Below are 13,885 nucleotides of genomic sequence, written 5' to 3' on the forward strand. Positions count from 1 at the left end.
TACTGTATGCTCATGTTGTGTTTATTTGTACTTCATATAATTTTAGAACATTGTAAAAACTTAAATGTATTTTTCAACCCAAAATTGTCAGGATTTTGGGTTTTTCTGGTTTTGTAGTTTTTATTYATTGATCATCTGTGTTTGCCTTAATTATTATTTTTGATTTGATCAGCAATGATTTTGTTTTTACCTGGTGTAGTCTACTTTTAATTTTAGTTAGACAAGGTTTATTATTTAGTCCTTGAGTTTTGTTATTTTTTGTTAGTCAGRTTTATTTTTCTAGTTTTGTTCGTTACTCTYCTTCGACCCCTTGTGCCGCTCTCTCTTTTTCTCTCTCTGATTCGCTCTCTCTCTCTCCTTCTCAGGCTGCTTCCTGCTCTCTTCCCTCAGACCTACAGTCTATTAGCCAATCAGCCCCAGTCTGTTGTTCCAGCACTGACTCTCCCAGTATTCAATCTCCTCTATCTTACTCACTCCTTGCTGGTTCCTCCTGTTATGCTCAGTTTTTTTGCCCTGTGTCAATCTCCTGTTATCTCCTTGGTTTTTAAAAGTGCTTTATTTACCAACTTTAAGTAATATTAATATGCAACATCTACTCGACTCCTCAGTCTGCTCTGCATTTGAGTCTTATATCATTCTATAAATCAGGACACAAAACAGTTTATTTCTGCTACAGAATCTGAAGGACAAAAAAAAATTAGCATAGGTGACTAAATATTTTTTTTTATTTTGTATTATTGAATCAGCACACCTCAAAAAGAATTGCATGTTGGMATGTGGGCACCTTATGCTTCAAACTTTCCRTCTGAAAACCACATTCAAAGATACCAYAYRTWCAATATGTGTTAACAGATTCACTCCWCTAGTGGAAAGACACWTGACACTGTTTAATGACCAGTGAGATCACTTTTTWAAAATAMATTTTCATTTTTTGTCATTGTAAAGTTCAAACAATCTCTTCCATCAATCATAATGGGTGATGTGTGATCACTGGCCAACCAGTTGGATGAACTCCAAGCCCCAACAAGTACTCAGCGATAGTATCTGGAATCCAGAATTATATTCTTCACTGATTCAGGGTTACATATGTCTGACTCAGACCAAACACCAAACTGTCCGCCAAACATCTACCTCCMAGGCTTCCTGGCTATACGAGCAGGCAGCGATTTAAAGAGTAGTTGGAAAAGAAAAAGAGATGGACAACAGAAAGTATGACAGCGGAGCGCAGGAACCAAAGAAAAACAAGAGCGCGACAAGGAGGTGATTAAAAAAACAATATCCAAGTTTTTTTAAAACTCATATTAGACATGGAACAGAACCACCATCCCTCTACGCTTCTCAAAATGTTAGCCTCGCTAACAGTGATTCTACRATCCCACCAGAATCTGGAGCTGTGTCTGATCTGGCGCATACGGAGTTAAAGACGGCGGAAGGCCGATCTTCTTCGCCAGGTGCAACGATGACCACGGATCATCCGTACAGTCCTGATCCTGCGCTTTGGGTAAAAACTGATGAGTTTGTGTGGGCTTACTTGGCTGAAGAAAAAACAGGGAGCTGTCAGAATAAATGTTGATTTTAAAGCGTCGGTACAGGTTTGCAAACATCAGAAACGATTCTTCTTCAGATCGAGCTTTGAATGCCAGCTAGCAAGTGGTGAGTACATCCAAACCCAGAGGCTGATTTGTCCTCCATCCACCGCAGCTGGGTTTTGTATTTTCAACTAGCATTATACTGGTAGTATCATACTAGCAGATAAAATCAGAGCCAATGAACAGATTCATTCTTCAGTAGGTTCAGTTCAGGAACAAACTTGGCTCGCTTCTCTCTTACCCCCCGCCAAACCAGACACCCCACACTCATTTGACTCACAGCTTCTCTGTCACACCTCAGATGTGTTATGTTCCATCTCAGTCATGGACTCCTAAAAGCCTTTGCAGTGAAGCTCTGTGGGATTATGYATTACCTTTTCAACCTTAGCTTAACCCAAGAGAAGGTTTTGTAGATGTGGAACACATTCTGCCTTCTTCAAGAAAAAAAAAAACAACCGAAAACTCACCCGTCAATCGTCGACGACCATGCGCTTGCTGCCCTGACATCTCACATTAAGAAGGTCCTGAAGAGTCTGCTGTTGGCCCACCCGAGCGCCTTTCACCRTGCAGTTGGAGTTGAAGACACTTGCTTCAACAAACCTACTGTCATCCTCACAAAGCAGGCAGCACTGTGAGGATCATGGTCTTTGATTTATCCAGGGAATTTCACACAAATCAGCCTGATTTGCTTTGTCAAAAAAATAAAAACTTCCAGTAGACACAATTGGAGGCCTTAACCATCACCTGGAACAGTGACTACCTGACAAATGGAGCACATTTTGTGAGACTGAAGGACTGTGTGTCTTACCAGGTTGGTTAGGAGCACAAGAGAACCACAGGGAACTCTCTTTCAACATTTATCTTCACTCTGCACACTTCAGACTACCAGCACAAGTCAGAGTCCTGTCGCCTGCAGAAATACACAGATGATTCAGTCGTCAGGTGTATCAGAGATGGACAAGAAGCTGCGTACACAGAGCTGCTGGACGGCTTTTTGTGTCACGGTGTGAAAATAATCATCTTAAATTTGAATGAAACTCTGGAGATTAAAGAGGGATTAATAAGTATTTTATGAATTTAAATTTGAATAATTATTCTATAATTGTACGTGAAGTTTAGTATCTCAATTGTCACTGAAATTAAGCATCAGCTGTAGTGAGCCCATTTCACTGAAAATTATGGTTTGCAGAGTCCAAATGCACTCGAACTGTGTTTTACAACCTAACTCTGCTTTAAACTTCTCCACAGCTTTATTTCCGGCCAAACTGGTCATGCTCTTTGGTCTCCTTGGCGCCGCTTGTCCACTAATATTTTCTAACAAACCTACGGCGTCTGAATTGATCATTTATATACATACATGTAATTTATAATTACATACTTCAGCGCTCTCTTTGGTAATTAGGTAAGTTCCAAAAGGTTGCTGGTTTCACTTTCATTAGAAGTATAAAGACAAATGATTACAAATTCATGCCATACATTTCAGAATTTTCTGTAAAAAAAAATATTTTTGTCATTTCACTGCGCAATTGTGCACTACATTCTAACAACGCATAATGCAGTTGTACTACAGCAAAATGAAAAATCACAGGGCATTAATAGTTTTGCAAAGCCCTGCAAGACGCTGCAAATGTGTCTTGTACAAAAGAGGACTTACATTAAAGCATATATATATAACTCACAGTACAATTGTTAACAATTTAATTGTCTTCAAGGTTACAAAATAAAAACAAGCCAATGTGTCTCACCTTTAGTATTTTTGGTGTTTTATTTCTTCTTCTATTTAATAGTTGATTAGTCAGCTTGAACATTTTGAATTAATTGGATCTCAGGAAACAAATTTCCATGTGTTTAATTTTCATCTGTGGCACAGCAGCGTTAAAACAATAATTTACAAGATTAATTGCCATCATAGATTAATCTGTTGATTTTCTATTTTGACCTTCTGCTGTTTTGTTGGTAATTGGCTAACCAGCTGTATATAATTAAAGGTAATTGTTTTTTTAGTAATATCAAACAGCAGGTGCTACCGAAAAAAAAAAAACAAAAAAAAAAAAACACACACACAATCTTACAGAGAATAAGACCAAAGTTTGATGAATCAAGGCTACAAAAGTGAATTCATGCACATGTGTGGGCTGTAAATGACAAGAAATATTAGAGCTCAAAGTATTTGTTTTACTGCTAATTAACTCAGTCAGTGAGTTTCTGCTTCTCAGTCTGGACAAGAAAATATTTTGTCCATGTTTGTCTTTGGATGAACATTAAAAAAAAAAAAAGACATCCACCCACACGCTTCTGGAGTTATCTGCCCTTGAGTGTGGAAACGTATGTAATTCTGTTGTGACAAATGTGTAGGAACCCCACAAACACAAAACAGCACTGAGGCAAAGACAAAATYGTTTGACAAATCTGTAGTTTGTGCCTCAGGTAAAAAACAAAAAAAACAAAAAAATGACTGACTATTTTCATTAGAAGCACTTGTTTCCCCCTCTCTCTTTTCCATCTCTAGGAGCTGGTGCTGGGCTTTTTTGTTCAGCAGTTGTCTATAGAACAGTGGGGCATGCAGCCTGTTGCTCTTGCTACACCTTTCTTTCGCTATCATCTGTCCACTACCCGTAGTTTGACTCATAACTTAGCCAGCGATGTGAGCCGCTTGATTCTGTTGACCTTTTCTCTCTCGCTCTGTCACTTTCGGGGGAGACCCTCAACCAACGGGGGCTGTTTGTCTACATGTAATGGGGATCCAGGGAAGGGGAGCAGGGTTAGGCCTCCTCACACCGTGACAGATGCCAAAACACTCCAGTTTGGTGTGAGTGCGTGTGTGTGTGTGTGTGTGTGTGTGTGTGTGTGTGTGTGTGTGTGTGTGTGTGTGTGTGTGTGTGTGTGTGTGTGTGTGTGTGNTGTGTGTGTGTGTGTGTGTGTGTGTGTGTGTGTGTGTGTGTGTGTGTGTGTGTTTGTTAGAGCTGGGTCCTCTCTCGACTGGATTAACAGAACATGGTAGGCACACAGCTGACAAATTCTGGTTGAAACAGACTGGAAGAGATAAAAAAGAGTCCATGGATGATTTGTTTTTTTTAATTAAAGAGAGCGGTCTGGATCATTGTTAATTTAATTTCGAGGAGATTCAATGTATTTGTAATAATTGAAATTAGAGACGGGAAGCGGCTTGTAAGAAATAGAACATTTAAAGCCCCATGTCTCTCCATCTCAATCAAAAACACATCCTCCACATCATTATTGATGAAAGTGCCAATGAAAGATAAAACTAGAAGTCAATCAAAATCACCCTTGATTTCATCCACAAGACATTAATTGCGTTCGAGACTTAACTATGCTTGTTGCTGTATGAAAGCAGCAGAGTTGTTTCTGAGCTGCAGTCCAGCTTGGCGTCTTCTCAAGTGCATCACAGTTCTTTTTGGAGCATAGTAATGGAAAAGGAAATTGTGTTAGAGTGAAAACAAGAGTATTGTGAAATCAAACATAAAAAACAAGAAATAAAAAATAAAAAAATAGACAGAGACCGAGGCATGTTCGCACATATCTGATTTGTCCAAATTTCCCTGCTTGATAAATCCCTGCACCGTGCCGGATGCGTGGTAAGTTATCGTTACAGACGCGCCTCAGACAGCTGCTCACAACACCACTGGGAGACGGGGAGTTGAATAAGGATGACTGGAATGCATTCAGACAGTGAATGAGAGATAAAGAAGAACAACATCAACCGCAGGAAGCTTGTGGAGGAGAAAAAACCCCAAAACAATTTCATTACTTTCTGAAACTGAACTCTTATCTTCCTCTTCCTGCTTCCTTGAGACACTCGTAAAGCCATTCAGCATAATTGGCTTACTTTTATTTTCTTCCAGCATCATGTGGTCTTTGATCCCCGAGGCCCGGCAAGCTCTGGGAGCAGTTACATCTGCTGAACAAGCTGCGTAACAAAGTTGTGTTTGACCCCCACTGCACCAGCACTGATTACAGGCTGAGGGAGAGATGCTCTGCAGGGGAGCATATTAAAATCAACCGGCAAGGAGAAAAAATTGCCTCTTGCTTCGAACAAGTGATAAAATCTGAATTAACTGTGTATAATATGGGTAAAAACTAAACTTGGCTGGCAGTTTGAAAAGCTATTTAGGTTTTATACGGTCTTTGGCGGGGGGGGGGGGATGAAACAAAGAACGGGAGCATCAGAGGTCAGAATGTGAATGTTACTGTGTATCAGACAGTAAGCAGTCGATGAATGGATGTAAGTGAAAAATAGTTTTACTTTAACTCGAAATTGTTTTCTTTTTTCCATTTCTTTTTCAGTTTTTTGAAACAGTGTTTTAGAGAAATGTCTGATTGTGACTAATTATTTTCCAAAAACAATCAACAGCAACTCAAGATGCAAACAGCTCACGGGAAGGGATGAGGAACCCCAATTTTTTTGTTTTCATAAACAGTAAAGATGTGAAAAATAAGTATTTAATCTTTATGACTTAATTCAGTCCAGCTTTCAGTTGTCCATAAACACCTTTCATCAAAATCTCAATGTCCAGTTAAGACACGCATTTACATTTCTGTGTTGTTGGAGCAGGTTGCAAGTGGAGCTGCAAATTACGACAATGAATAGGCAAAATAAGAAACATAAGCAAGACACAAAACAAAGACAATTTGAAGTGTATTTAAAACTTTAAAGTCAAACAGAGCATAGCCCTATGAAGTGGAAAAAATGCTAATAAGCCTGACTTTAATTTCAATATTCTGTCAGGCATTCACACAGAAATCCTTGGTGACGAAGGGAAAAATGCTTTCAGTCTTTCGAAGTGCCAAGATTGTTGAGCTGTAAGTGTTGGGACAAAAGTCTCGAGTAGTAGCCCCATAGGAATATGACCTGTGCTGCGTTGAGGTTTAGTTGAAGAATCCAGTGGAATGTCTGTTAGATCCATCACTCAAATTAAGACCCTCACTGACGCTGACTGGAGCCCAACGCCATCAGCATCTGCAAGAAAATGTTTGGAAGAATGAAAAACGTCTACTTCCAGGCCACAAAGTTGTCTAGTTAGACTAACGACAATATTTAATTGGACAGTACTTATATGCTGCTGTGATCACATTGCTGTTCATGTCATCCTTCTGACAAAGGAGTTTTTCCAAACAATTCTTTCCTCTTCTACATTCTACATGTTCAAAATTATAACCCCATTGTGTGTAGTTAATTTCACACACCACTTGGATTCAGTTGAGGAAATATAATGAAAAGTTGGATTTCTAAAGATACAATTACTTCAGCTCGTCACTTTGGTTCAGCATTCAGTTACAACTTTATTTAAAAAGGGTTGGGGTCATCATCTAAGCTACAGCTACCAACAAATATATATATTTTTTTAGGGTGCAGCATAAGGAGTTAGGCCTGGACTGCATAGCTATTTTAGAACATCCCTGAGATGTCACCCGGAATTCAGTCACTGCTTTGGAGACTTCCTGTGTTTCCTTCATCCCTGAAGGGATCCATAATTCATACACGTGTGTCCAGGATGTCACCGCTCCAGCAAACTGGCATAAAATATTTACCGCATATCATGAGCTGCAGCCATTGAAGTTTGCTTGCCCCTTTTGAAAGAGTATTTAGAGTCTCGGCATGTGAAGCGAATCCCAAATGAGCTCAGTCGCCGCAGTCGCTTCTGACATATTTGGGAATCGGTCGGTCTGAAGATGGATCTTAGACTGTAAACGCTGACAGCTCAGGTAGTCTGTGGTGTTAAAGGGTGCAGTGTTTCTGCGCATGCTACATTGATCATACGTGTTCTGCTGTGTTTACTCCATAAGACAGCCTTGATATTTCAGCGTACGCATGTTGAAGGGTAAACTGTACCTCATCAGTCAGTTACTTTTGACTTTAATAATACATTCTTATAAGCTAGAAAACCACTAAAAGCAATGCACCTAGTATTTTTTTGTTGTTCTTGATTATAGTTATCAGTTTTTTTAGGTGTAGTACTGATAGCAGCTCGAGGAACTGTACAGAATACATGTGCGCAAGAGAACATATTCAGTTGTTTTTTTTCAATAAATTTATTTCCCTCTACTTTAAACTTAAATGAACTATAGGTCAAAAACCATGTTTGAATAAGTAAATTTTTATCAAATTTGAAAAACTACATCCCTGATCAAACAAATGTAACCTTTTCTCAGTATTATATTGTTTATTGGAGACACATAAATAAATTGTCTTTCAAAAGACTATAAATAGTTTGCTGAAAATTAATTCAAGTTCCAGTTGTAATTTAAATTACATTGAATTACATTGAGCCCAGAACAAAATATGGTGTGGAAAGTTAATATGAAACAGAGTGGAAAGGTTAAGTTCATCCAGCATTCACTCACCAGGGAGCAGGAAAGGGAAACAGGGATCCTTTTTTACATTCTGTTATTTTTTAAAGTAGTTTGAGGTCTTTTAGCTCCAGAAGGTCATTATCATCAGCCTTTTCTTCATTGCTCTAGTGTGTAGAGCTTCACATTGTACTTTGAGTGATTAATTTACCTTGGTAGCAGTTTTAAAACAGCTATGAAAAGATGTGCATCCTCTTTTTGATCATACGTGGCTTTTTCTTTTTTTTTCAACAAAATATAGAGGACTATATTTTGTTGCATATAGTCCTCTCACTGCATTTGGACCCCCTAATTATCACATTCATATTTTCTTATTCTCAAAGTCTTTGGGTTTCACAATTTTGTAATTATTTGGTATGTGTTAAGTCAGTGATTAGTAAAAATATAAACAGAAGCAAAGAGAAATGCAAAAATGAACAGTAGATAATGGAGAAGTAGTAAGGAGACGAGCTGATACTGTGCAAAACAAGTCCAGATGAAAAGACTATCGACTGTAAACTTTGCGTGACTGTAGAACATCACGAAACGGGAAGAAGGATTTCATTGTTACTGGATGGTACAGTCATAGAGTCAAAGCCAGCGCATGAAAAAGTCAAACAAACTAGTTGTTAGGATCCATAAGACACACAGGTTAAAAATGAATCTGTGTTTATTTATTTAGACTCTCTGCACCCGGTACAGGAAGATGTTATTATTGTCTCCAAAAGTGGCGAGGTGCCAGGGTTCAGGTCGCAGAAAGCGGCGAGGTACACACATCCAATTAATTGCTGCAGCTTATTATGCAAGGACATCATATTTGAGTAAGGAGAGGATGTCGATATTTCTCCTATGCTCGTTCAGCACTTACACATTGTTTACACATTGCAAATCAATCGACTTAACACTGCTTGAACAGTGTAATTAAATGGTAAAATGTTTGATGTTCCTTTCAGCAGCGGGATCAACTGTGGACCCAATACACTTCAAACATATTTAGCCTTAATTGGACAATGCAGCCTCTGAAGATGCCAGCTGCATATTCTTTTGAAGAAACTTTTGTTGGAACTCAGATCTTGGCTGAGCTTTAACTTTAGCAATGTGTGTCTTAGATTTTGTTTGTACTGAATCCACATTGTTTTGTTCCCGTTTCAGCGCAATTACTTTGGACAACACACTGGTTATCCTGTCTTCGGTGGCACCAGATGCCGGGCGCTACTATGTGCAAGCGGTTAACGACATAAACGGAGAAAACAAGACCAGCCAACCCATTACTCTAACAGTGGAGAGTAAGTAACATTTATATACATACTTTAATTTCATCATACTGTGCTCCAACTAGGAATGATTTAGACGAAGTGAAGTTGTTTGGAGTATTTAAAGCTGTCTCTATATTTGCAATAGTGGAATACTTGGAGAGGAGCTCACCAAGGCTCTCAGTAAATAAGAGTCACTTTGCCCCTTGAGAAATATATAAAATATAGTAAAATTGAAATCTTTTGTATACACACTTTTACATAAAACTTATGTTTACTTTGTTGCTCTTTTCTCTGAAGCATGAAAAGTCCAGTCAGAACGAATTCAGGTCAGGATTTGAACCCAGGACCTTCTTGATGCAAGCCAATGGTTTTTACCACTGTTTTCACTATGCAGCCCAGTTAGAAATGGTTTAATTAGTCAAAAATCAGACCTTACTAAAAAAAAAAAAAAAAGCCTTCATATTTTGTATAAAATATTTCATACCTGATCAAAAAGCTCAGTGTTTGTAATTGAGTTTTTCCAACTTGCACTTAAGAATGAAAAATACTGTTGCAATATTGCATAAATACTAAACACACAAAGCAGAAGAGGTTATTTCCCTTAGTGCCAAGTAGTTAAAATTCAGCAACATTTTCAGCTTCCACAACAACAAAAAAAAAAAAATCAAGACTCACAAATCGAACCCAGTCAGCCGGCCTGAGCTGAGCAGAGAGAAATGAAAGAGAGAATCTAACAGACAGCATCGTATGACATGGTAGACTGGAGTTCATTATGAAAGTGAATGAGGAGGGTAAGGGTAAGATAATATAGCTGACAACACGAGGGAGCAGAAATAGCCCGTGGCTCATGTTGAGAATAGTGGCAGAGTTGATTATACAAGAGCTAGAACACACACATGCAAAACCACACACAACTCGAATTATATGGCGAAGTAAGCGGGTGGTGGTGGTGGTGGGGGTGGGAGGGCTCAGCTTTTCAGGTCTGATGGAAACGTGACATGCATTGGTTCGAGCATTTACCATATGCTCCACATATGTACGCATTCACATGTACAGGCGGCTGAAGGAGCTTGTGAGTTCTTGCAGTTTACAGCACATGAACCTGTTTCTGTCCGCATTTGAAGTGTCCAGGTTCATATTTTCAATGACTTTGTCCAAGTTTTGCACACACAAAAAAAAAAAAAAAAAAAAACTTTGTGGCGTTTTAATTTCTCCTGCTTCCCTGTAGCTTTAGCATCTTTCAAATCATTCATTCAATCAGCAATATAGATTTTACTATTGCCTTGCAATCAACTGAGAGGTTCTGACAGAGACTGACATAGTGAGGTGAATTTGATTATTTGATTTGTAGATTTTTTTTTCTTTGGTTTGAGCATAAGGGGAATGCTGAAACCAATTCAAGGGAACTATCCATTATAACCTGCAACTTTCTAAAGGGGTGGAATCAATCTTGGAGAAGTTGCTAGTTTCGGTTCAGTGGAACCAACAAACTAATTTGGATAATTGGGAACTGAGATGTATCGGAGAGACTTTAGGGAAGATTGAAATTTATAATCTTCCCGACCTAAGACATTCTGTTTCTGAATTGGCTTTTCCTATGTGGCCTTGGAAGGGCTGCATATTTCCAATCTCCTTGAAGATATGTAAACACAACGCTCTTCCCTCCTCACCCCCTCATGTATCCATGGAGCTGTGGAGCTGAGCAGCCCGAGGACATCATTCCTCAGTAACAACACCTTTATCGTATTTTGTCAGGAGCCTCGGCCACCTGGTTCTATGGCCCTTTGACGTCACCACCTTCACTCGTGTCTTTGTTTTGCCCATTGTTTTGTCTGAATGTTGCCATTTGCCCTAATGTGTCCTTTCATCTTTTTTGTTAGAAACGGTGGAGTACTCCCTATTTAACCCAGAAATGGATTATTTTAGTTTATTAGTAATATCAGAAATTGTGGAGTACGCACTATTTAGATCAACATTATATAGCCCAGAAATGGAATCAGAATTAGAATTAGAATAACTACGAACTTGGAATCCACAAATACTTGACAGGAACAGTCACTGCTTAGTTTATATTACTTTTAACCCAGAAAAGGAATTAGATCAGTCACTCTTTAGCGTATTTTATCAGAAAATGTAGAGTACTCACTATTTAGAAATGGAATTAGATACTTAGCAACCATGAACATGAGCACTTAATTTACATACTTTAGAACATTAGATCAGTTTTCTTTCCTCTTTTTTCTTTCCTTTGGTTTGCTATTTTGTTTGTATTTCCTTTTAACTCATGTCAAGCACTTTGAATTGCCTGGTCGCTGAAAATGTGCTATATAAATAAATAAAATGCTGCTGGAGAGAGATTATGCTTGGCTTTGACATGTTACCTCCCTGAGCAGATCTCGCATAACTCGAAGACAAAGGATGGGTGGCAGGAGGCATCCAGTCAGAAGCTTTAACCATCTCAGCGGTTGGGCTTCTCTGAGGTGACCCCTGGCCTGCTGAGAGTAGTAGCCCTTTTTCCCAATTGAGAGCCATTGCCTCAGGCCTGCGTGAGCTGACTCTCATCCCAGATGCTTCATACTCAACTCTAAACTGATAAAGCCCAACTTGCACTCAGATCAACCACGAGTTTCTGCTCAGAACTCTAAAAACGTGTTTGTTTACAAAAAATTCAGGGATGGAAATAAGTATAAATATATGATGCTGTTACGATGCAAGGCACTTTGAACAAGCTTGTCGCTGAAATGTGCTATACAAATAAACTTGACTTGACTTAAAGTATGATCAAAAAAACTCAAATTTCTACCATTGGTACGTGTCAAACTTGGCAACAACTTCTTCTAAAAGAGATGTTTAGTAGTGGCAGCAATCGTCTTGTGGTCTGTCATTACACCAGACGGTTTTTCCAAGACGCAACAAGATTCTTCGGATGCTTTTTGTTTTATTTAGTTGCACTGGTGAAACTGATCAATAGAACAATCTCACAAATTATACTGATGGAATGTGACTTGCATGAAGAAGTACCGATAGGATCTTACCTTGAAATGTTTGTTTTGTTTTAACTTGAATTTGACCTCAGCTTTTTCTGCTAGCTGCCATTTCCAATTACATCACAAACTAAAGAAGACAACATTAAAATGCGGATTTTTTCCAGACATCATTTATTTTACCTGCTTTGTCTGCCTGAGTTGCAGTAATTTTCAAAGCATTTGACAGATGCTGTGCACATGCAAAAGCCTGCTGATTAGGTTTGAGGATTATTTGTAAAGCTTTGAAAATTGGAACACCTGACCTTTACTAATGATGGCTGACGACAAAATGTGATCCTGAAAAGTTGAAGCCCTGGTGAGGGTTGTCTGGCAGCTTAAATGAGAAAGTGAGAAAGAGTGAGAAAGTTAAGCTTTTGAATTTAAGAATTGAACTTAGAATTGTATGCTTACATTTCTGAAATTTACTATGACTAAAGACAAAGGAATAGTGAATTCGGAAATCCTGGTTTGGTTTTGTTACTTCTCATGCTTACTTTCTTTGGRATTTAGTCACATACAGTCCCGACACGAAGTTGGGATACTGTAACGTGAAGTGGAAGGAAAAAAACATGCTTTTTTCTTCTTTTTTTTTTACTTAAAAAAAAAAACCTAAAAAAAAGGTGACAGCCATTGGCATCCAGCCGCCTGTTGCTGAAATTACAGATGCTTTAAGATGAACTTTGATCTCATCTAATCAAAGCTTGTCATGAGATTATCATTTGGGTTTTTCACAAATTGTTTCAAACATATTTTACACTTCTGAATTTAAAAAATGCAAGAAAAGGTCTCAAAATGTGCTTTGCAATATTTTGCTATTTAACTCATCTGAACGATTAAAGTAATTCTAACAATTTGCAATTTGTCTTAAAGCTCTTCCTCCCCCACTGAACTCTCACACATATCTCAAAACTTCCAAAGTAAGAAAATTAACACGTTTTAGCTCCTGCTTTCAGTTACATAAACATTTTAAAGAGCCAAAAGCCTTGTCGGATTAAGTCTCTCTCAGGTGAATAGCTGTCAATCATTGGCCTGCTCTGAGGTACGTGTGTTTACGTACATCAAAGCCTGCAAATAAACCCAGGTTGGTATTACTGAGTCATGACATCCCCCGTAGCTACGTCTGACATGTGCCGCCATGAGCTCAGTCCCAGGGCATGACAGGACTGACAGATCGCTATGAGTTTATCACAGACATGACATATTTCAAGCTGCACACACACACAAACACACCCACACTATAAAACGCCATCAGCAGTGTGTAATGCTCCAAACATACCCAAACAAAAGAATAAATGTGTTTTCAGATAGCTTTAAAAACTCAGGTGAAGTGAACGCATAGGCAAGGATCCATTGAGCCCTTTTGTTTTATGTTGGCAGTATTTTTCTTTCTTTTTGGTCTTCCAAAAGATACCTTGTTATGCACACTCAGTGCACTGTCTCATCCTGTTCGACCCGTCTCTCAGTCATAGCTCACGCTCGGTGTGTTCGCCGGTCAGTTTCAATATTTCACATCAATGGGCACCCGCAGAGAGTGCTGAGTGGAGGCGAGATTTATAGGATATTAAATACAAAATCCTCCAGTCGCCTCGCGACACTGCTCCTCCTTTCGGTTCTTTCAATCAATCAGGTACTTGGAAAGCATCAATGTATTCGTGTGCAATTTTTG

General features: G+C 38.7%; 1 protein-coding gene across 1 annotated transcript in view; it reads left to right on the forward strand.

Annotated features, from left to right (window-relative positions):
* Positions 1-13,885, forward strand: part of sdk2b (sidekick cell adhesion molecule 2b) — a 312,139-nt gene that overhangs the window by 230,472 nt on the left and 67,782 nt on the right. Inside the window, exon 5 of the mRNA XM_017310701.1 lies at positions 9,090-9,223. Coding sequence (XP_017166190.1) covers positions 9,090-9,223 — 134 coding nt within the window. The remainder of the gene's footprint in view (positions 1-9,089; positions 9,224-13,885) is intronic.

This window comes from Poecilia reticulata, linkage group LG19 (assembly GCF_000633615.1).
Source record: "Poecilia reticulata strain Guanapo linkage group LG19, Guppy_female_1.0+MT, whole genome shotgun sequence".
Taxonomy (NCBI): domain Eukaryota; kingdom Metazoa; phylum Chordata; class Actinopteri; order Cyprinodontiformes; family Poeciliidae; genus Poecilia; species Poecilia reticulata.